Raw genomic sequence first — 26,046 nt, 5'->3', positions numbered from 1 at the left:
CTCTTTATGGTCTCAAACAGGCTCCTCGTGCTTGGTACCACCGGTTTGCCACTTTTGCGACTACTATTGGTTTTTCTAATAGCATTTCTGATAATTCTCTTTTTGTTTACTGTCATGGTTCTGATATTGCTTATCTGCTGTTATATGTGGATGATATTATTCTTATGGCTTCTTCTGATTTACTCCGTGAGTCTCTTATGTCCAAACTTAGCTCTGAGTTTGCTATGAAGGATTCGGGTCCTCTTAATTATTTTTTGGGTATTGCTGTTAATCGTACATCTACGGGCCTCTTTCTCTCTCAACAGCGATATGCCTATGAAGTTCTTGAAAAGGCTGGCATGTCTCAATGTAAACCTGTTGCTACTCCTGTTGCTACCCCCGGCAAACTTTGTGCTAATGTTGGTTCTTCTTGTGATGATCCTACATTGTATCATAGACTGGCTGGTGCTTTGCAGTTACTTACGTTCACCCGCCCAGATATTTTATATGTTGTTCAGCAGGTTTTCCTTTATATGCATGATCCTAGAATTGAACATATGGCTGCTATTCACCGCATTCTTCGCTATGTCAAAGGTACTATTCACTATGGTCTGCAGTTGTATCGTTCTACTCTTTTGACTTTTTTGTCCTATACCGATGCTGATTGGGGTGGCTGTCCTGACACTCGCCGCTCTACTTCTTGTTACTGTGTTTTTCTGGGTGATAATTTAATTTCTTGGTCCGCTAAACGACAGCCTACTGTTTCCAAAACTAGTGCTGAGGCTGAATATTGTGGTGTTGCTAATGCTGTTTCTGAAACTTGTTGGATTCGCAATTTACTTCTTGAGCTTCACTGTCCTATTGCTACAGCTACTCTTGTCTATTGTGACAATGTTAGTGCCGTCTATTTGGCTGGTAATCCAGTGCATCACCAGCGCACTAAACACATTGAGATCAATATTCACTTTGTTCGTGAAAAAGTTAAACGCGGTGATGTTCGGGTGCTTCATGTTCCAACTCGTTATCAAATTGCTGACATTTTCACCAAAGGTCTTCCTCAAGTATTATTTGATGATTTTCGTTCCAGTCTCATCGTCTGTAAACCTCCCGATGATGATTTTCGTTCCAGTCTCATCGTCTGTAAACCTCCCGATTCGACTGTAGGGGTGTGTTAGAATAATATCTTTTGATTACTAGAATATTTTGTATAATCAATATGATTGTGTAGAATATTAGGTAAATATTTAGTTTCCTAACGTATAGATTGTAACATTGTATATATTGACATTAATCCTAATGAGAAAGGCAACCATTCAAGCCAAATCATCCTTTCAATTACGTCCATTGGCTTCTTTAGATTCTTTGTTTCCCACTTCATGCAAATTAACATGTATGTAAAAATTCAACTTCATATCAAAAATTGCTCCGTTTTAAGCTCAATCCAAGTATATGAAGAAAAATAACAGAAATACGTTTTCGTTGTACAACTTTTCCCAAAATAAAAAGAGCTTAATGAGTCATAAATCATAGGCTAAAATCTTTATCATTAAAGTCTTGTAGCTCAGTTGTTAAAGCTTATAATCACAGGGTTTGAAATATGGGGTTGTAAATCTTAATTAAATATGCATTATATTAGAATGCGCCTTATATTCACATTAACAAATAAAGTATAATTTGAAAAACAAATACATAAATAAATTAGAATAAAGACAAAAGTCCATTAGCCCATTAGTTGTTTCTTTTTTTTTTACGTGGATGACATGGACCTAGAAAAATATGATCTTTTGGTTGACTGGACATCTTCGAATGTACTTATACTGTCCGTCTGTCACACATTACTATTTTTATGTCATCTACTTAAGTCAAAAATTTGCATCTATAATACCGAACCTTGACTTGGTATGGGAATTTGAGGGTGCGTTAATGTAATTGGTTCTCGATCTGAATTTGGAGTTTTAAAAGGAGTTTCTATAGGTTATTCACATGCATGCTCTTTGAAAAAAGTTTGTAATAGATGAATCTTTATTTCATCCTAAAATCAATAAGGCAAACTTACAAATCTTGAGTTTATAACCTACCATAAATACACAACAATGGATCCCAAAAATGGAAACATTGAATGATTCAATGAACAACAATTAACGCACATCAAATACGGAAAGAAAACTTATTTCTAAAAGTATAGTTTTTAATAATCAAGTAGTAATTACTGTACAAACTATCAAACTTTTTACTGATAGACCAATGGCATTCTCAACATCTCATTGTTGTGAGTTCCAAACCAAGAAGATAATGCTTTCTTAATTTTTTAAGTTTTTTTAATGGTTTTGCATATGCAACCTCTCGTTTCATGTTATTAAATCCGCCACGGGTATTAACTTATTTTAGGAATTAAAGAATATCAAGAAGAATGACAACATTACAAGACAATTTTTGTAGATTATTTGAAGAACACATTTCACTCATAAGCATGAGGTTTAGAGTGACGTAGTGGTTTATAAACCGCTATAATTACATGCTATATTTTATTGATCTATATTGAAAGGCAAAAATAAATTTGTGTTGAAAGTAAAGTGAAAATTAAGTTTATAATTTGCATTATTCTGGAGTGTGGACAAAGATTCCTAGTCTAAAAAAAAAAAAACAGTTTTTCTATACGCATGTTGCAATTAATCATTCTCTTGAAACCAAGAAAAATTAATCAATATTTGTACAAAACTGTGAATTTAGATGGAAATTAAGAGACTAGTATTTTTTCCCTTTCTTAGTCTCTGAATTATTTTCCTATAGATGAAGTTTGATTTAATCATATATGACAAGCATAAATTTCCTTTTGAGATTTGTGGCTTCGGTAGATTTAAATGATGGTTGCAGATATGCAGTATGTAATCCGTAAAAATAAACCCACGTTAGCCCAAATAAATGGAATCTACAATAAATAAAATTTGAGTATTTTACATTTTACATATATACTCACTTGCAGCTAATAATCAACAAGGCCAAAAGCATGGCATAACAACTATACTTGTTTATAGATAAAATGAAGTTTTAAGGCACTGAAAAATCATCTTTGCCGTTTAAACGTTAAAATCCTGCATAATAACATAACATACTTTAAAATTTTCACTTTCGGAGGGAAAGGGAAAATAGAAGGATGGGAATAGGGAGTCTGGAAAGAAACACGTTTTCTATAAATAAATCATCCCCATAATACATTTACAGGCTATAAGCCCCGTTAAAAACAGGAGGCTGCTGTATGTGCGTAAAGCTTGAAACTTGAACGAACTCCCTACCACTACCCATGAAACGATCACAGCCTTCGGAGCAAATCACGTCTGAATACCTCCAATAATCAAATTTAGCAAATCGTACTTTCTTCATCATCAAAAAGTATGCCCTACTACCTACTAGTATTGTCTGCCGATTACTGTCCTGCTAAAAGAAATTAGCAATGATATGTACCATCCGGCTAAATGCGAAGCTGAAAAGAGATGTTCCAGCTCACCAATACCGAGGCATATGGATCCGTCTTGTGACAGATCCATATTTACTCATATTCGTCCTAACCACCATTCCGTTCTCGGTGATCAGTGCGAGTTAACGTCAAGTTCCTATGTACAAGCTAGCTTCACAACCGCCAATAATGTCAACTATTTTCATGCCTGGAACATTTGATCAGTAAAAACCCACTGAAAAGCACTCAATCAGAGTCAGAATCGATTGAAAGGAACAACCTTTGTTTAGAACGTTTGCTTCGAGGTAACGAGAAAGGGCTATCTGATCGTTCTCTAGTTTTCTCGGATTTGCTTCCATTAGAGCCCATAAGAAAAGAAGCTGGAAATACAGAAACAAACACATATTAATGCAAAAAGTTGTAATAGAACAACCAGGAGACATGTATATACTTTTTGTTAAACCAGGAGACAAATATGTTCAGAATAGACTGCAAAGAGAACAACCCCTGGAAGAACAAACTAAAAAACTATTCAGCACAATAAATAGGTCAGGCCTCCATGTAATACCTTAATACACCATGCAAAGTGTCGATTGACTGCTCAAATTCTTTTACATCCGTGCAGGTGGAAACAGTATTTTGCTATTATGCTTTCAGAGTATATGAAATCTAGACAGCGTAGCCACTCCCACTCCCCCACTCCCATGTAAATGGAAAACATGAATGTGTAATTATTTCTGCTAATTCCAAGATCCAAACTTAATAACTAAACATATGATCATAATTGTTCACTGAAACAATAAACAAGCTAGACTCATGTTTTCTGACTAAGCCCTACGGTAGGCAAACCCTAACTATTGATTGCAGACTCTTTAATTCTACACTCAAAAGGGCTTACTTCTACAAGCAAACCCATCAAAAATTCTAAACTAGAGAATACTTCAAGTGCATATCCTTCTTGGACTAAACTCAGCATCAACGAGGGGCTTGCTAATTAAACGATGTACATTGAAAGCTAGCTAAAAACACCTGTTACAGTAGACACGATCTGCATTTCTTGCAGAAGTGTGAATGGGAAGCATCCCAAATCCATCTGGCCATAATTATCAGAACTTATTTCAGTCTTTTGAACTCCAGATGCAAAAGAACATATTGGAGATAAAATAGTAACAAACCTGTTTCCATAACTTCTCGGGAATGAGGCTGTTGTCCATTATGTAAGCCATTCCTAGAGTCCAAGTCCCCATTACTCCTGCCACCACCATCTCCCAGCCTAAGAGAGATCCAATCATCACTACGTATACCGTTGCCTATGTCCTGGTGATTTCTTGAATCAGTAGGTCCACAAGCATCCGAAGGCCTAGTAGGAAGAAAAAGTTGAAGAGATGGATCCTCTCCACAAAAAGCTAACGGATTATCAACTAGGCCATCATTTAGGTCATTCCTGGAATGATCAACAGTAGAATCAGGCATCAAAGTTGCAGGGTTCATAGCCGTATCTGGAGCCAATATATAGTCATTCATGGACACAGGACAGTTTACAGTAGAAAGATGTGGATTAGCTAGAGGATCTGTGCCACCTCCATCAGCACCAAATAGCTGAAAACTGGAAGCTCCTTGGGTAGTGGAAGACAACGGCCACAATGGCAGCCCATACTCATCATCTGGATTGAAAAGTTCAAGACATGAAGTTCCACCGACTCCAAGACCAGGGTCATCTTGATATGATCCTGTAATTCCATGAGGATCAACAGGATAATTAACACCATTATCCATTAACCCATTGGTATGAATGACCCCATTTGCCATCATAGCATTCTCGTCATCTGAATCACTGAGCACAATTAATTCTGCGTCTTTCGTAGCCACAGCATTCTGAGTTGTCAACCCAAATGTAGGATCAAGATTCAAAGATATAGAATCAAGTTCCAATCCATTGCTAATAGATAAATCAAAATGGCCATTAACATCTTGATCAACACTTGGATCTTCACCATCTCTACCACTAGCAGTGGCACTACTGCTCATTGGGATAACCTTTCGACCACCGTTCTCTAAATTTCCTAGCACTCTATCACCTGAAGAATGGGTATTCATTTCCTCATGTTTACTAACTTCCCATTTTCCATGGCTATTCTTCCGTATTCCTAGTTTCAAACAGGTGCTTTCTTGCTTAATCGGCTTAGATGCTTCAGGTTTATGTTTGCTTTCTCCCTCGTCATGAAGACACAGACTTCCATCAGGCAGATGCCATTGCCTAAGATCTCTGCATTCATTGTCACCTTTAACACGCCAAGAACCATTAGGCTTCACTTCGACTTCACTTGTATCCTCACCACAAGACCGCATCTGGAAGGAAACCATAAATTATTGATAGTTATGCTCTCAGTGTAGGGTGATCTACCATTCTTTTATATTATAAAAATGAAAAGTGAGAAAGTACCATGTTTGCAATGCGATTGAAGTAAGGGTCAATAATTATAGACTCCAGAGAATAGTTTTTCAAACATATTGGGCACTGCCACTGCAAAAAGGAAAAAGGTAAGCTTTTTTTTATAAATGTTCTCAAACAGGAAGGATTCAGAGATTTTAAAGATAATTACTTACCTTCCTCGAACGTTGCTGCATATCCACGAATGTTTCAAGGTCAAAACAACCCATATGCATACAGGGCCTGAATCGTCCAGCAATCTTCATCCTTGAACCACTCATCTGGTTAAAAAAACCCAAAATCAGCATAAGCCAAAAGTAAACATCTGACAGACTCACATTCCATATTACATCTATTAACCTAAAAAATTAATGTTCCATATTATGTCACTCAAACTACCATTGTCCTACTGTAAATCTTTAATCTGTACACAACCTTACAAGACACTTCTTCTGTAACGAGAGTAACATCAACCTTAAAAAGACATTTATTCTGTTATGAGCAACATCTAAAATTGAACATACTTCAACAGGACCAATTTCCAAAAACATTTCATCTATCTACTATCATCAGTAGCAGAACTTGACAACGGAGAAGATCTCCATTTTTACAGAAGCAGAATTTCTTTGCAAGGCAAACAAATTATTTTGGTGATGCTACATGACTACAACATGATGCGAATATTCTCGCATAGGCAGGTTTAGGTGGGCTGCAATGTACGCAACCTTGCGCTTATGATAGCAAAGAGGTTGTTCCAATTGACCTTCGTATGCAAACATTATCTGCTACTTCACAAAAATAAGAAGTGCAAATGATCAATTTCTAAACATCATAAATTTCTGGTTCCATTTTGACACATGATGTTACGTGACAGAACAATTATTTTCTCCATACAGTCACAAGAGTACTTACAGGACAACGCAAGTTAACAGTAATCGAGTCTGCAACAACTTCCAAATCACTGTCACTATCATCAGCATTCTCTGTAGCCCCACCACCAATGCAACGTCGCACACGAGCGAGAGCATCTTCAAAGAGCTCACCAACTGATTCTTTAGGAATCATGCTCAATATCTAAGAAGAGGTAAATAAAAACAAGAATCTGAAATTCGGTGATTTTAATGCCACTTTAGAGCAACAGTAATTGCGGCCAACATTAAACTACAAAACTAAAGATGAAAAGAGCAAGGTCAACAGAAGTAAAGCCCCAAAATAAATGAATTTCAATCATAGAGCTTGTTTGTTTCCCGAGAGATGTCCCAAGAAGTGATCTAAGGAAGTTGATGAAGGGGTTCTTACTTGGTCAGCTAGAAAAATTTGAAAAATAAGGATGTCAAAACTACGGAATTCCCATTCGGGAATTCACATTTACCCAACCCCCAAACCCCATGGTCACTCACATTTCAAAAAAATTTTGGATGACAATCAAGGAAAGGAAGGGGAAGAAAGGGGTAAGAAGGGGAAGAGAGGGAAGAAGGATATGTCTTCCTTCCCAATCTTTCCATTGTTGGGACGGTTTGTTTTGTACAATATGTGAGAATGTCTTCCATCCAATTTCCTCCCTTTCAGTTTCGTTCTCCCCCCTTTTACTATCCAAATGAAGTAAATGGCACAACTCTATTCCTATCCCCTTCCTTACCCCTCTATTTCCTCCCATTCTCTTCCTGCTTGAAAATTTTGTTTTTTAGACATAAATTTACATTTTATACCTTTCCTTACTTGAGGGGCAAAGATTTCAAATCCTATTTTTATTTCTTCCTTTTTTTCCTTCCAACTCTTTATTGCAAATTATGCTAAAAGGATTTGAAGAATTAGTACAACTAGGCATGAGTGATGAGGAGTAGAGTAGTAGACACGGAAAACTGTTGAAATTTTGGTAATTGAGGTTCAAACAAGGAGTTATGCAAGGCAATGGCATAACGTCGCTATAGTTTTCGTAACTTTCTACTTTATTACTTGCAAAATCAATATTAAAAAGCTTGTTATTTCAAGTGACAGTTCCCAAAAAACACCAATCCGCAAGGGACAGCCAAACAAGTGAAGACTCAGTTAACTTCCCAGTAAATACAACTTCCCATAGGAAGTTACTAACCGGGTACACACTACAATGATACGACCTTACGAGGGATGAAACCCAGTTTTGGACACCAGGACTATTAAGCATATATGCCTTAGTTAAAACGAACAGAGTAAAGATTATTAGAACCTAAGAAAAAGAAACTCTCAAAACAGAAAGGATACATTCATTAAAGCAATCATAAAACTAGAGATTCATTTAGAAATTCCTTCTTCACAGAAGTGATTCATCCCAAAGCAATAGAAAGTATTAAATCCAAGGTAAATACCTCAAAATTTTCACTTCTCAAGAGAACATTGTGCTCTAAATAATCAATATAAAATGCGTACTTGTAGAACAATAAATCTGTTGTTTTACTATACACATACGCATATAGGTTAGAAAATGCCTAAGACGGGATATGGCATTGAAAAGAACAAAATACCAGGTAAAACAAGAGCCACACAAAGACTGATTGATCCTTAAATAAGTACAGAGAAGAGCCCAGATACACCTGTTTAAGGTGCTTAGAGACATTGTTACAATGGAGCAACAGAAGCAAGAAAACATCCTCTCCATGGAGAATAATACATTGCAGGACATGAACGTTAGTATTCATTAGTAACGAAAAGTGTTAGCTACCAAGACTTGATTCAGGCAATTCGTTGATAATACCAAAATGAAAAAGACAAATTTTCCCAAAACAATGTAAAAATTTGAAACATGCTTAACTAGGTGCTCCATAAACACTCCGTAAGAGCAAGAGCAAACAATATTACTCCTCAATCTGCACTTTCGGTTTTTTAGCTTTGCAACATATGACAAAAGATCCAATAAACACCCAGATGCCTATTATTTGCTGATTTTACTGCATAGAAAATTTGAAAAGATAATCATACCTGTTGAAGAGTACGCCGCTTTACTAATCTAACACCGATACAAAAAATGCGAGCATCACATCCGGATAATAAGATCTTATTAATTCCATCTCTGGTCCATTGAGATATCTGAACAAACAAGAACAAGCAACAAAGTTGACAAATAAAGCCATAATAGCAACAAGACTACTGATCATGCGCATGAGTAAAGTCCTTAAAAAAAGGGAAGGAAGAAGGAAAAACTCACATTTGGACCATCATCACGACCATTAAGCCCAAGCAATTGCGAACCAGGTCTACTAAAAGCTCTAACAGGCACACCTGTGACAAAAAAAAAAATTAACATACATTTATTTCTAAGTGAAAAAAAAACAATTCTAGCTATCACTAAAGTAAAAACTTGACATATCCAACATGCAGCACATCAAATTTTATTTTCCAATTAGCAAAAGAGCAAGTTAAACAAACATCAAGCATCTTTTAAACTTTAAAAAAAAAAAAAAAAGGCAAAGATAGTTGAATAACTCCAACATGTCATCCTTAGAGAGTATAATAAGTAAAAACAATTCTGACACTTATTTGCCTCACATGCACAGTGAAAAAGCTATTGAAAAAATCAATCATAATATTGGATAACAGCTCAAATTAGCTGTTTTTGCATTGCGAGATAGCAAATTAATATCAACCCATACAGCGACACTTTCTCAAATAATAGCTTCAACAAAATAAATAAATAAATAAATAATAAGAATCAAGAATGCAAAAAAGAACCTAGTCTAGTCCTGCAATAGCAAGCACTACCTTAAACCTCACTGAAGAAATGGCCAGAACCCCTTAAGCAAGGGCAGATATATATTGTATAACTAACAAAGTTCCTAAAACAACATACACAATAATGACCGACTCCCAAAGCCCTCCTTACAAACAAACAAAGAAAAGGTAAATCTCTAATATACAGTCTACATCAAGTAGTTTTTGGTGCATGCTTAATGTCTGATCGCTAATATCCAAACCTTGATATAGTTGTTCGTCTGTCTCAACTCTCAACTAATCTCTAATCTCTAATCTCTTATCACCCAGAACTTGATCAAACACAATTTTTGAACGAAGTTTCTAGTAGACAGATCTCAAAAAGGGCTTCAAAGAGGGTAAAATATATATGCTCCAAGTTCCAATTCGAAGCTTCTCAAGATCACATTTCTTCCAATTGATAAATAACTTCACTTCTTCCAATTTACAATAAAATAATTCATTGAGTCGTTTGCTTTTTGTTCATGAGAAGTTAGGAAGATGTTTGCAATTAACGGTCAAGCTACAAGAGTCTCTCTACTATGACAAAGGTGATGTTGCATACATCCGACCCCTGTAACCTTGGAGCCATCCAAACACCAGATGAGAAGATACCTGCCACTTTTTCACACTCAATCCATCCACCATCAATGCACTCAACAGCTCAAGCTTATACAACTTGCTCCAGAAGTATGGGGATGATGTTGGAATGTTTAAAGCCCAATTCTCACTAACCCCCAATTGCTATCTCAATCTTTGTTTCCCCTGCTTAACTCCATCAGAAAAAAGAAGCAATAAATTCTATGGACTTGTGTATAAGGTAGCCGATACACCATCTTACTGATGGTGGTAATGAGTTGAAAGAGCTGTCGCTCAAGAATAGTGAGACCGAAATGGTTGATCCGTTGATGTCGTCAATGGTCCATCTTGTTAATGATAACAGTGGATATGGTATGCAAGGCTGATTGGGGGAGACAGAGAGGAAGAGGCATGGGTGACAAGTGTGGAGAAGGCAGTTATGAAGGCAACAATGTGATGCATAACAGGGAAGCAAAGAGAATTAGATGATAAACACATTGATACCTTGCTTCCACGAACCTTTTATTTAGTATATGTTATTATTATTATTATTAAATTTTTATTTTTGTTTTAATTATTATATTTAATTTATTTTTTAAAATATTATTATTATTATTATTATTATTATTATTATTATTATTATTATTTAAATAACAATAACTTAAAAAATAAATTAATTAAACATAAGAAATTTTATAATTCGAAATTCAAAAAAAAAAAATTTTAAAAAAAAAATAATACAAGTCACACTTTTTGTGCGACTCGACCTAGGTACAGTCGCACTTTTGTGCGACTGGTATTTTTTTTTTTAAAATTTATTAATTTTATTTATATTATTATTGTTATTATTATTATTATTTTTATTTTTATTATTATATTATTAATATAATTGTTGTTGTTGTTATTATTATTATTATTATTATTATTACTATTATTATTATTATTATTATTATTATTATTATTGTGATTGTTATTATAATTATTATTAAATTTTTATTTTTGTTTCAATTATTATATTTAATTTATTTTTTTAAATATTTTTATTATTATTATTATTATTATTAGTATAAATAAGAAATTTTAAGTCCAGTGGCAAAGTTGTAATTTTTATAGTCTAGGGGCAAATTCATAATTTCATTTGGAGGGTGGTAGCAATAAAATGAAAAAGGTGGCGAAAAATAAGAATTGGGAAAATCAAAAGGAAGACTTTTTCTGAGTTATTCAACTAAAATTGATCCCACTTCAGTTCCTTTTTTCTTGGGAGAATACAAGACAGAGATTAGATGAAAAACAAGCAAATATGATAGAGTGATGTTCAGTGATACACCATGACCATATAGGGTCCTGATGCAAGCGCTATAGAATAATGATAACATCTGCATAGAGTATAAGCAGGTCACACTCAATTTTCCTCTCTTAAAATACATTATGTGTTTAATTTTCCTCCGTGACAGAATAACAATGATCCGATTAATAGCACACTCAGCTGGAAAAGGAAAAACTTCAGCTACACGAAAAAAAATGCAATAGAGAAAACATCACAAATATCAACAAGATTCAACATACAGGCATATGATTGAACAAGTAACCAAATCATGAGAAAAAATTCTGCCAATACACATTAACTCAAATCTACATGAGATATAAATGTTTACCATTGACCTGCAAATCTGCATACTGGGGCCATTGCATTCTAAAAGACACCTTATCATTGAGAAGCATGCACCAAGCCTGCAAAAAATTCAAGTCATCGTCAATTACCAATTCCAGTGTTGCAACAATCATAGCTGAAAAACACGTGTTAATTCTCTTTTCTTGCAAATTAGAAAAGGAATTCTAAATTTTAACCTCAAGAACTCAAATTCACCTGCAAACCAAATAATGTAGCTGGAAGCCTGGAAACATATAAGACATCTCTAAACTTACTACAGCAATTGACTAACCTGAATAGAATACTCCGGCTTTGATAATAACTCTCTGTCAGACCTTGAAAGATGAAATGTTTTCTCAGCAATTTGCACAGGGTTTGTACTGGAAAAAAGGTAGAAAACAAATTAGAAATGGGGTCCAATATAAAATGGATAGCGGCAGGATATGAAGAAGCAGAGTATCAGAAACTTCACAATCAGTGCCAGTTCAAAAAAATAAATCAGCATTGCAAAATCCATCAACACAATAACACGGGTAGAAAATCAGTGATCCAAATTGGGAGGGCAAAAATTAAACAATGCTTGTTTTATTAAAAGAAACTTAAGTACAGTCCAACTCCTTTCTCTTGTTAACCTACGTTGACTTCTCTATGATCCCTGTTTTCTTTAATGGGACTAGCCTCATCTCATTTATGCCCTTGTACACAAATTTGTGCATAGGATTCACCTCTCTCTACATTTTTCTTTAGTAATCCATCATGTGTTGCCTTACCCTCCTTTTTACCTTGGAATATGTTAGACGAAAGGTCAAAGTCCTTGGTGGACCCATTACTTATTGACAGAATAGTGGAACCATTTATATACATTTCCTTCATTTTAATTGCATCTTGATATCTAGTACTTCATTTTATTTCATTAACAGAATAAAATTAGATTTAAAAAGATGAGTCCTTGGCGGGCCCATTACTTATTGACAGAATAGTGGATCCATTTATGTAAATTGACAGAATAATGAACACCTTGTCTACACAAGGCCCGCACCATTGTCTTTCACTTTGCATCTAAGCCCTAAGGACCCTTTGGCCCTTGTGCCTCAATATTACATGTGTGTTTCCTACTAATAAACTAAAACAAGGAACTACTCACTTTATTGTTGTTATAACTGTACAAATCAAAGTCTTTGTGTTTTGGCATATTGTAATATGAAGTGAACTCGTAAGAATGGCCCCTTCCTTGGTCTCCATCTTTGTCTTTTGTGAAAATAGGCTTAATGGATATGTTCTTCTCCTGAACTCTCCAGTGTCCACATCCCCGAACACTCTTTACTCTCTTTACCATGTAATCATGTTCGATATCTTATCTCTTGCAATGCTTTGTCTATGCAAACGCTATTTGTTGTTCAGTGCATCCATGGTAGCATAAACCATCTAAAACATAAGCACACTCATGCACTCCCCCAAACAGATCTTACTTGTAAACGGAAGATACTCACAGGCAATATCTTATGAAGACTTAGAGTTCAAAACTATATGACCCGAAAATGCCTAAATGATTGTCATACCCGTGTCCACACGACACGAACACAGGATCTGACTCGGCAAGGTGAGCTTGGACATGACACCTTGAAGCACACCATCTAAGAACATTAAGAGAAGAAGGGAGCTGAGGGGGAAAAGCAAGAGAAAAGAGAAGGACGAAATTAGCGACATATAATGAGGTCAAAAATTTTTCCGCAGATTTTGTCTTCTCTAAGACCATTGATGATTAATTTTCCTATGAAAGAAGGGTGAAGAAGAAGAAAGGGCGAGGAAGAAAAACGGAAAGTCAAAATGCATGGGGAAAAAGGAAGTTGCAGAATACTTTTCTTTCTCATTTTATTCTCTCTTCCCACGTGACTTGACTCCACTTATGTAATTATTCTTAGCTTTTTCTTACATAATTTTTTCTTCTTTTAAATTTTTTTTTAGGGTTGTCATTATTTATAGAACCTTTTAAATAGTAGATTGTTTGGTTACAGCTAATTTTCCTTGGAATTTCTACTTCCTAGGAATTACCTAGTTACATAGTTGTTTGGTTGAGCACAGGAAGTGAAAATTCCTACAAAGTGCAGTAATATAATTACCAAGGGGTAGGGATGAGACTTATTCGGATGAAAACCGCAAATCGAAACAGACTAAACCAAATAACAAATATGGTTTGGTGTTTTTTGAAATTTGGTTTGGATTAGGTTTGAAATTTCAAAAACCGAAATAATTAGGTTTGGATTAGGTTTGAGAATATTCAAAACCGAAAACCGAATAATGAGACCGAACACCGAGCCCAGGCCCAAAATGACATTTCACATGCTAACCCTAATTCAATTCCATACCCGTCCCAGTTCATTTTCATTTTCCCTTCTTTCTTTATTCCCTAACGGCTAACCCTAATCTTCTTACTTTTTCTTTCATTTCATTTTCCTGTTTCAGTTACCCACCTCCAATCTCTCCCTAGCCCTTTCTTCTTCAAATCTGTTCATCTTCACCCTTGAGTTTTAGGTATTTCTACTCTTTAAGTTTAGTTTATTGATTTTCGTTTAATATCTATCAAGTTTTTCGATTTGTATTGATTTTCGTTTTCTTTTTCTGTTTTTATAGGTTTGGTGTACTGATTTTCGTTAGGGTTATTGATATTATGTTTGTGTTAGTTTAATCCATTAAGTTTATTCTTTGATTTTGAGAAAGATAATCAGAGATACAGTGAAGCAAATCTCTTCAGTCTTGTTCGTCCTAAACCTTCAACGGCAACTTCGGTCCTGTAAATTTGATCATCTTTCGATCGTTTTACTACTCTTTCAGGTCGGTCATTATTCAACTTCAACTTTAGTTTTTTGGTTTTTCATTTTGATGTTTCTGTGCAATTAGACAGTAATTGTTAATGACTTCTTCCTTCACTTTTGATATGTAAAATTGTCTGATATATTCGTTTGCTTTTGTAGAGTAGTCTGATATTTCTGGATATATTCGTTTTTGGTAGATTTAATATTTATGACATCTTTCTTTAAAAATAGTTAGAAATGATACTCAGTTGTACAGCTTGATTTATAAAATTGTTGAAATTATAATGTTTTATATTTTTGTTTCAAATCTGATCGAGTTTATGTCTAAGTTTACAAATTCGGTCTAAGGAATATTATTCGGTCTACAAAGTTCGGTTTGGCGGTTTGGACTCGGTCTGGTGTAGTGTAATGCGGTTCGGTGCGGTATGGAGACCGAATATAATAAGGTTTGGATTTGGACTGAAAAAACAAAGACCGAAATTAATACGGTTTGATTTGGTTTCATCAAAAGTCTAAACCGAACACCGAACTTTCACCCCTACAAGAGGGAGTCCAGATAACTCCAAATTCACGTGCCAATTGTAAATTCTAGCATTCATAGACAAAGGAAGTAACTTCCAAGTAGTTAGAAATTTCCACAGGAATTTATTTCCTATATCAACCAAACGAGTTCTAGATAAATAGGCTTTGGCATTATAATGTGAAATCTGATATTATTTAAACAATACACATCAAAAAATGTGGATATTAAATATTTTTTAATATCATAATAAAAAAATTTTAAGTTAATTTTATTGTTATATGTTATAAAATTAATTTTAAATTTGCCCATTGAAGTGTCTGTGACCAAATTTGTGTGCAATGATTTCAAGCAACACCGAGTCAGACACCGGACCACCCAAACACGTGTCGAAAACTGATAACAGGATGTGCGGAGGTAACATAGGTGAAAATATTACCCGCATCAATACAATATTGTAAAAGTTCGAGCCTACTGCTACCAAAATATAGGCCGAGAAGTCACAACCATGAATGAAATCGTATTTTAGCACAATATAATTCTTTCTTTCAAAGAACAGTAAACAACACATACACAACTTCCCAATAAAAGAACAAACTACTTACCCATCAATCGGCACATTAGGAGCCACCAACTTCACAGGATATAAAGGATGTCCCAAGGTAGACCAAAATCTGAACAATGATGGAAGACTAGTAAGACAATCTTAACCTCAAATGTGATCAGAGAAGATGAGGATAGTCTACAACTACAAAAAAAACTGCAATGATAAACCGAAACAAATAAATCATGTGTACTTCTTATCCATGTAAAGTTGTGAATGATGTTTGTTACCAAGGGTCAATTAAAAATCAGTAACATGGGTAAGGTTGCATACATGCGAGCCCCAAACCTCACCTAGGTGTAAGCTACTCAATGACATTGTGGTAATGGGATAATCAATCAACACAAACAAATTAGGAAAAAAACAATAAAAATGTAATAAAATGAATATAATATCATGAATCAAAATGTAACTTGGACATAAATATTCATTTAGAAAGATCAAAGTACCACAAAATGCAAAATAACAATTTACAAATAGGATATCTTAAGAAGCAACAAACACGCGTTATAAGAACAAAAAGCTAATCAAGTGTTTTTAGAGTCCCAAGCAGAAGGCTATATTTTTTGCAAGAAAGTTAAATACTCATAAATCATGCTTCAAAAAGCTGATAACCTTACTATCCTTCCAAGGTTAATAAAAGGCACAAGGCTCCTTCAAAAGAAGAATTCAAAAAAGGTTCTCGTAGCCCAAGGTGCCTCAGAAAGAAAGCACCGAGCATGTCTCTCAAAACTCCACATACAATTTAATTAGAGAACAAAAGGAAAGAAATTCTGCCAAAGAAAATGTACTTATAACAAATCAAAAGGTGGCATATTCAGATCTCTCAGTAGAATATTTCACGGTATGGTTAAATAAACATGATTAAATTATAGAAAAGCAAAAATCAAGGAAAACACTCCAACGATCCAACCAACTCGAAGCGTTTACAACTTGTTGGTTAATGAGCAAATCATCAGATTTTGGTCATCATTGAAAGTAAACCATATCAGGAAACAAGTGACGATCAAAAAAGACATGAAACCTTAAATTAACCTACAAGGATTTGTTAATACATACGGATCAGCTCGATTGAGGCGGCAAACTTCACAATAGAACTGGGATGGAAGTGGTGGAATTCCATCCATAGGCTTTTCTGGTATAATAACACAGCTAATGTGCTGCCACACCTGACATCTTGGGTCCTCACACTGTCCACAAAATTTAAAAATTTTCAGAAACAAAAGTGAAAGCAATTCATTGAAAAGTAATTTAAATGTTAACAGACATGGATGATAAAATATATAGAACCAAACAGATATACTCTAAGTGAGTGGTCATCCTAATATCCCATCGCAAAAGTACAATAAAGCTTACCACAACCAAAAAAACAATTGTTCAATACTGCACTATTTGTTTTAGTTTTTACTGCGATACCCCAAATTTAGCTTGAAAAAAGATTGATAGACTACTCAAATAAACAATGTGCATCTTCTTTTCATGGGAGCCCGTTTGCTAAGAACTTGGGGAGCAATCTTAGGATGGGTGACCACCTAAAAAGTTTTCCGATGCACACGAGTGAGGCCAAAGTGCGCTGAAAAGACTTGTGTTGGTCTGTTGGGCCAGTCTACAGTCTCCACAAGTAGTCACCGACAGTCAAGGGGCTGGGGTGTTACAAATGGTTTCAGAGCAACCCTGAGACCATGGCTGATTGTGTGTTCAGTGCACCTAGTGGGGGAAAAGATCCTGAAACTACAGCCCAACGAGGACGTTGTATTCCTAAATGGGGGTGAGTGTTATACCCCAAATTTAGCTTGAAAAAAGATTGATAGACTACTCATATCAACAAGAAGCATCTTCTTTTCATAGGAGCCCGTTAGCTAAGAACTCCACAGTTAAGCGTGCTTGGTGGGGAGCAATCTTAGGATGAGTGACCTCCTGGGAAGTTTTCCGGTGTGCACGAGTGAGGCCAAAATGCGCTGAAAAGACTTGTGTTGGTCTGTGGGTCCAGTCTACAGTCTTCATGAGTAGTCACCGGGGTCCAAGGGGCGGGGGTGTTACAATTACCTCCCTAATTTTTTTACCTCTCAAACTTACTTGGGATTTCCTTAAAAATACATCACACCTCACATGCACTCTCACTCCTCTCCCCCACTAGTAACCATCCCAAACCCGACCCACACTCCCACCCGCTTTCCCACCCCCAACCTCCTCCCTACTCTCACTCTCCAATCATATCCCCTTATCTATCTCTAGACATATTTGTTGAAATCTCTCACCATCACAGAAAATTGTGCGGAGCAGCTCAAATGAAATATTCCCAGGTTTGAAACGTGGTTCAAGGGAACCAGGCCTCATTTCAAAAATGTTTCCCATTTTTTCTAGTGTCATTGCTCAAAAGACATCTAGATCTACTGTTAATTTTTAGAGGAGTTGGCATTTTCCAAGTAATTTATTTGAATGCAGCAGAATTAGCCAGCTGAGTATTTGTAGTTCTAATGGAGAGGGATTGGGAGACAAGTGGGTATGTCCCTGCAGCAGTCTTGGATGGCAGTAGCGGTTAAATCAACATGATATGGTTGCTTTGACAATAGGTGATTAAAAGAATGTAGGGCTAAACTTTGGAGAGGGGTAAAATTGAAAAATGTACAGGTGAGAATAAAAGGTAGAGTAGTAATTAGTAATGACTCAAATAAAGAACTTAATATGTACTAGCATACACCTCATCTCCCAAAACTTAACTAATGCTCATAAGCCATGCTCATTGCATGACTTTAGGTCATAAGATAACACCATATCACCAAATCCAACTAAGAACATTTCAGCATTCCTCCAAAGAGGAAACAAGCCGAAAAACCATGTGATGTTCCAACTTGCATATACAAAGTGCATAATTAGGGACATCGACCAATTATAAATCTCCGAAGAGGTTGATTAAATTTTTTACTAGTAATTGAAACTTATAGGGAAAACTTATTGCTTAAAATATTGTTGGGAATGGGATCATTTACGAGCATGTAGTTCCTACTATCCTAACAATCATTCGAAACAGGTGTTCAACTCCACAAGTGATCATACAAGTTAAATATAGAATGACAATACTAATACCAACTATCAACGAAGCTTCTAAGAATCATTCACTTTCAAAACTAAAATTTTAAAACCAGCTCCACATTCAAATGAATCTAACTCAAACTAATGTACTCAATTATGACAGACGTATGTTCAAACCTAACCATATACAAGATATTCAACAAATTTTAAATCCTCTCAAAGATATAGTAATTTAATATTTAAAATAATATATGGTACAGTTTGGGAGAGCCAGTTTTATACATCAACTTTATCATAGGCCATAAGAAAGAGCCAATTTTCTTGCTCTTTACAGTGATACCTCATCCCTAACCTTTTATGTTCGTCATTTAATAGTAACTTTTTCCTAATCAAAAAAACATTATATCACGGTGTGAGTGACACAGGGATATGGGAGGCTCAACATAAGAATGTTACTAAGTGATAGGATTCTAGCTCCAAACAGAAATGTAATGCTAATGGAGTTTACAATGAAGCAAGAAGAACAAACCTTGATCATTGACTCGGTAAACAGTGAACTACCACAAGGACACCGAATTTTCATGTCCATAGGCACAGCGTCATCGACTTCCTCTTTGGGTTTCAATGTACCAATAACGATAGCAGTATCCGGTGTACATTGCACTTTAGTCGCCAATTCAGTAGCACCAGACCCCTGCATTTTCCTGGTCACAAATAATATGGAATGCTTCAATTAAAATGGGTGCATCACATCTCCAATCTGAAACCAAGCAACCACCTCAAGTGCCCATTAAAAAAGCTCTTAGAAGTATGTATGAAATTTTTGTTCCTCTTAAAGAAATCATTGATGAATAAATTATATGATTTAGACGTGCCATAACCTGAAAAACGATGTAAGACTAAAATTCTCACTTCTTAAACATTCATTTTAAGAGTACCAACTAACTAATATGAAAAACATTCCAGTCCATTAACCTAATTCCATTAATTGGCTCCCACCTAAGCAGGGTTTAAAGGACAACAACCTTAATCTCGCAATAACAAAGAGGTTGTTACATATCATTGCAAACTCATTTGCAACATCACATAAATAAGAATCTCCAATGATTTACCGAGCCATTTAGAAAAGCTTATTAAAAAATTAATCTTAAATAAAATCTGGTATTAACATAAATAATGAGTAAATACATCAGCTAATCTCCTTAATAACAGCAATTCTAGTAGGATGTATATGCATGGAGTATGGATGACTACAATAACACAGCTTTCACCATGGGGCATGGAAAACAAAAAAATGAGGCTCGTTATAGAACCTGTGGATGTCATCCACTAATCTGGCTAGTTCTTCCTTTGTAAGTGCAGGCCTTTTTGCCCACAACTTGGAAACTGCACAACAAAGCAAAACACAATCAGCCAAGCTAGAAGTTATAAGCAAAATATGAAGTTACAACAATACAAAATCAACCACGCAAAGGGTCAAGCAATAGGTAGTATCAAAATACGCAAGCCTTTCTGGAAGTCCGGTAATGTCATAAAAAAGAATGCAAATGATGCTTGAAATAGTAAAGAAAGGCTTTGGAATAATTTACAAAGCCAATTGAGTACATATTAAAATCACTGAATTTGAATGTAGATTTCAAACTAGGTGTCAGATTTGATTGACAAGCAGTATAAAAACTTTGTATGTAGCACCTTTTCCTTCTTGCAATCTAGTGGTTCTTAATTTACATTTTCTATGGTAGTGATCACCATTTTCTTTAGAATAATTTGCGAATTACGACTTTAAAAATTTAGTACTTTTGTGAATTACAGCCTCAATATTTATTTTTTGCGAATTACAGCCACTAAAGTATCAAAGTTTACATGTTTCAGGCCAAAAACACAAAACTCTGACCACTTACCCTAAAATTCCAACCACCAAATTGGTCGGAATTCTGTGTTTTGGCTTTAACTAGCAAACTTTTATACTTTGGTGGCTGTAATTCACAAAAAATAAACATCAAGGCTGTAATTCGCAAAAGTGCCAACTTTTAAGGATGTAATTCACAAATTATTCTTTTCTTTGTTTTATCATGTATGTGTTTCTAATTTAGTTTGGATGATGAATAGGAGGGTAGATATCAAATTAATCATATTTTATTATATTTAAAAACTATTTACTAAAAAATGCAATTTGAATCACGCATCTTCAAGTTCAACTCTAAATTTGAAACATATTCCCTACCAATCTAATAATATTCTATTTTTCGGGTAACTCCCTGCTAATTTTTTCGGTTCATGATCATCCTTGTGTAACTGGTTGGGAACTTCAAACAGCATATGGCTATAAATTATGTTGCTACATTGGATTATTTAATTCAACTTCAAGATAGATTTTCGGCCAAGACCTAGTAAGAACTGAATTCCATATTAAAAATACAACCTAGGATCAAGGCATTGAATGAAACTTAATCGGTGGCAAACCACAAGGCAAAGCAATAGCAACAGCAACAGCAACATAGAAATACAGAAATGAAATAGATCAACCAAGATTTTCCAAAGACTTCAATTATTCAATGATGAACTCAGATTACAATGAATCACAAGAATGATGCAATAAATTTTCACCGATTACCAAACACAATAATCTCCTTTTAATACACAACACAGAACCTATATGTAAAACTTAACTGTAGAACAAATTACATCATTCAACATTCCAAAACCTCAACCAAATATTTATACATCATTTACCAAAAACACTTAATGGCATCAAACAAAAGATCCATAAATTACCCTAGTTCCTCTCAAACATAACAAGTATTGACAAAAAATTTCAAAGAGTGGTTGTAACTAGAACACCTACCTTGATCGTCAGCAAGAAAACTCAAAATTCGATCTACTAGATCCTGAAAATAGCATTTACAGACATATGTAAGCAATTAATTAAAGAACGAGAGCTCATCCAAAAGTCAATTTGCATGTCAACAAGTCCCTAGGCAAGCATATTTAATTATCAAGACTTGCATACACAACTGCAAGTGGAAATTGAAACTGCAATACCAAGCTAATTTATATTGACATGAATATGCCATTTACACAAGAATATGGTAGTATGCAATTGTACAAAATATTTTTCTAAGGCATCAAGAAATTTTATTCAAAAATATTTCAATTGTGACTCCAATCTAGGACAAGAATACATAGATATCATGTACCTCCCACACAAAATCACATGAAAAATGCAGAAGATAGCAAAGCCTTCACTCTTAATCCATTAGCTACATTATTAAATCAAGTCCAAATTCTATTAACCAAGCAAATGCTATATTTTTCTCAACTCAATGCTCAAAAAAATTATTAAAACAATATCTAGATCAATGGAAACCTTGAAACACTATTTGTCCAATAGAAAAAAAATTCCTTGTGCGCTATTTCTCAATTTTGAAATAGATAATAGTTGTTGCATAGACAGGTAAGGATTTCAGAACCACTCGTCAAGCATTAACTATTTTAGATTCTATCAAAAATATAAACGTGAACTTAGGGACACGGCTGTCCATTATATTAATGAGCATATTAATTGATATACATTATGTTTACAAAAGTTCACCAATTTTCAAAATTAAACTCCTTTATTCAAAGCGGTAAAACTAAAAAAATTTACGGCGAAACTGTTTGCAACTAGCAGTTTATGAAAATCATATTTAAAATTAAACTAGGAGACAAGATTCATTATCACCAAGTATCACCATAAGGTTAATTTTGATTTGAGGGTCATACCATCCTTATCTTCCAAATCATATTTGTTAGCATTTTCATTAGATATACCATTTTTGATAATATGATAATCATATGTAATCATAGTCGCATCCAAAACTACACTTTAAAGTTTAAGTATACATAAAGGAACCATGCTCAAAACGTGGCCCTTCCTTACACAGAAAACACAATACATGGATAAAACATTAACAACTTCAGTTCCTTAAAAGAAACAAGCAAACTTGCAAAGCATCTCCTTAACCTCCTCTCTGCATTGGCAAAAGCTCCATCTAGCATGCTATTAGCTTTTCTTCAGTTGAATATTATAATTCTCCCCTATGATAGGCAATTTTTTGAACTAAAGTTCTGCTATTCACAAACTCATAATCTGTAATGTCCCTCTTGCATGGATACCAAAGTTTTCTAGTATAGACTAGAGCCATCATAATTTTGGAATTAAAAATGAGACTGTTCCAATAAATAATGACCTTAAATTTTCGCGTATCTAACTTGTGATGTAAAATCAAAGAGTAATAAGTTAACAGTCATAATAAGTTGTTAAAGTTTTGGAACATTTAAGAAATAAAATTTGTGTAGCACATTCATATAAACTTACGGGCCAAGAAAAAAAAATTCTAAACTTAGTTTCTTCAAAAATACATACTACTCTAAGTTTTATTATGTAAAGAGTTTTCGATGTGGACTGTGGAGGCTAAGGCATTCAAGATGAACTTTCTTGTAAAAAATCCCCGCTAACTATATTGAATTTAGTTTCTTAAAAATACACTTTTATAAAAGTTGGCTTAAAAGAAGTGCCCATAATAGAAGGATTGAGAACCAAAAATTAATTAAACAAAAATGTGGAAGACAATAAGCCCAGCAAATAAACCATAACCTTTTAATCAAGAAATCAGGTGGCACCAATCAAACACCATGTCAAAATGTTGTTGAATGCAAACTAACTCGCAAAACATCAAAACAACTTTAAAATGTATCCCTGTCAACCAATGATAACAATATATAACCACTAATACCTGTTTCTTTCCTTGCTTAGAAAAACCAATTCGCGTCAGCACATCCTTAAGCTCCTTGATCCGAAAATATTGCAATTTTTCCTACATAAATTATCCTAAGCATATCAGTGATAAAAATCATGAATCCAAAACTATACTAGCAAAGAAAAAAAGGCACCTAAGATTGTAAAGCAATAGCACTAAAGAATAAAGAAAGAATGAACATGTCCTTCATAGTGTTAGACTACAACATAATGCCTGCTTCACTCATGACTACATATGGAACCAAATAGATACACAACTAACACAAGAATACAAAAAATTTACCCCTTCCAGGTACATGCTTGTTGACAAGTTACAAGGTACAACTAAAAATGAAATCAACAAAACAGTATATCAAAATGTCATTAAAAGAAGATACTTATTGCTAAAGCATGTGCACTAACAAAAACAAACATAGGGCTGAACTTTCAAGGACTCACAACAGATGTTAAAATATAGATACCCACAGCATCACAAAACTAGGAACGATTGTTTCAACATAAACCAATTTTATTATTTATTTTATTGTCTAAGAAAACCTGCAAAAACTTGTTCAACTTCATAACTTCCATTATGAAAGTAACAACTTGTTTCTTCATTTCTTCTCTTACTCTGCTCAAACAAATTAAAATGAAACAATATATCCAATATGTTGAAAGAGATTAGTATTCTCATTAACACTGATAAAATAATTTATGTTTGTATCCCGCTTATAAGTTAACATGTAGGTTATAACCTATAGCATATTGTTTTTCTTTTATCTGTTACCCCTTCATAAATCTACAGCCCTTAAATATCTTTCAAGACAATCCATGTCAACATCTACTTGGATGATCATAAGAAGGTCCACTTATTCAAGTACAAAGAATATTCAAACATGTTATTGAGTAGGAAATTCACAATATTCGCGATAGGAATGAGGAAAATTGTACGATGTTACACGCTGCTACTCAATGCCTCACAAAACAAGACATTTACAAACTCCTTGTCACTATTGTTATCAACATTGATACTCTGTATAATTTACTGTGTTTGCATATCAATTAGCTTTGAAAGGAATACATCTATGAGGCTGTTTCCAAGAGTCCAACACATAATAACAATCGACCTTAGAGACTAAAATGCCAACTGTGCGTTGCCCAAGGAAACCAAGAGCATAACAATAGAAAAAATAATACAAAACAAAGTGACATCGCTAAAATCCCACCATGGCACCACCCCTAATACTCCTCGCAGCTAATGCAAAATGATTATTCGGTAGCCCACAAACAAACAACAAACCTATCTGTAATCCTCAATAATAAGCTATGTATAGCATAACTAAACAAAAAATATAAAGTAAATCAAAGAAAAAAATCAAAATGCATTTAAAAAAGCTCCAGAAAAAAAGTGAACCGAACAAGAAATGAATACCTTGCAACTAGACACCAAATCCATTATTAAGTTGCAAGATCCACTCCTTTCAAACGACTTCAATTGACGGCAAAAAAACACACTAGGGAGTGCCGCTCATGCTCAGGCAACGTAAAAAACTTCACCTATTGCACATCAATCAATTATTCAATATCGTTACTTTTCAATCGTTGAACCAAACGCAAAATCAAAAAAACTAAAAATTAAAATCAAACAATACAACCACACGATAGCATGATCAGTAAAAAAAAAAAGACAGGCATCGAAATTTAAACTCGAAACTAAACCTAAAAATCGAGAAATTGAAGGAAAAACAAATCGATAAATTAACAACAGAACAAAACCTAGAAATTGTTGGAAATTACCAGAAAAAAAAAGAGACAAATGCGGAACGAACTCGATTTTCTTTCTCCTAATCTGTTCTTCTTAATCCCCTTCGTATTCGGTGTGTCAGAGTAATCGCAAATGCAAAAAAATCTAGTTTTAGGACAGGAGATGAATGAAGAAGGAAGAAGAGAGAAACTAAACGCCTCTTTTTATTTCCTTTTTTCATCTTCTTTTCTCCACCAAATGGTGCAAGGTTCGGACGTATGGTGCATTATTCAATTTAGCTTTGGCAATGCGTTTTCAAATCCGGACTCGTTTAGTTTTTTCTGTCAAAATATGGAAAATTCTTCGCTAAGAAGTTGCGTATGCCGTTAGCTCTCTTGGGCGTGGTCCCATCTCCTAATCAATTCATTTCTTTTTTTTTTTTTTACCTTCATTGACATCTCTCAGGCTTAATTCAAAAAAATTTAGTGTCAACTCTTATTTTATGTGTTTTTATAGGCCAGTTAATTAGAGATAATCTTTTAAAGAGATCGTCTCTGATAAAAATTTGTCTTCTTTTTTACATAAAAATTAAATTATTTTTTTTGAATAATTTAATTTTACGTAGATGTAGAATGTAGGAGTAATATTTCTTCACCATTATTAGTAACCCGTTCACCAAAGACTCCATTCTCATTCTTCCTCCGTTTTGAAATAGTCGCTACATAAGGATTATTGGTA

The 26,046-nt window shown here is 34.5% G+C and overlaps 1 protein-coding gene across 1 annotated transcript; it reads right to left on the bottom strand.

Annotated features, from left to right (window-relative positions):
* Window positions 1-2,888: 2,888 nt before the first annotated feature.
* On the bottom strand, window positions 2,889-25,633 carry LOC130805244 (E3 SUMO-protein ligase SIZ1-like). The gene is made up of 17 exons (XM_057669930.1): window positions 25,362-25,633; window positions 24,997-25,121; window positions 23,563-23,643; window positions 21,633-21,675; window positions 20,101-20,173; window positions 19,317-19,491; window positions 16,814-16,944; window positions 15,756-15,824; window positions 12,110-12,197; window positions 11,822-11,897; window positions 9,046-9,119; window positions 8,820-8,927; window positions 6,777-6,938; window positions 6,041-6,145; window positions 5,877-5,957; window positions 4,609-5,782; window positions 2,889-3,813 (listed from the first exon to the last, which is right to left on the bottom strand). Exons 2-17 carry the CDS (start codon window positions 25,018-25,020, stop codon window positions 3,680-3,682), a joined length of 2,598 nt encoding a protein of 865 aa, XP_057525913.1. The 5' UTR covers window positions 25,021-25,121; window positions 25,362-25,633; the 3' UTR covers window positions 2,889-3,679.
* Between the last annotated feature and the right edge of the window lie 413 nt (window positions 25,634-26,046).

The sequence above is a fragment of the Amaranthus tricolor genome, chromosome 1 (assembly GCF_026212465.1).
Source record: "Amaranthus tricolor cultivar Red isolate AtriRed21 chromosome 1, ASM2621246v1, whole genome shotgun sequence".
NCBI lineage: Eukaryota > Viridiplantae > Streptophyta > Magnoliopsida > Caryophyllales > Amaranthaceae > Amaranthus > Amaranthus tricolor.
Note: the sequence above shows the minus strand (reverse complement) of the source record. Positions and strands in the feature narration are given on the sequence as shown.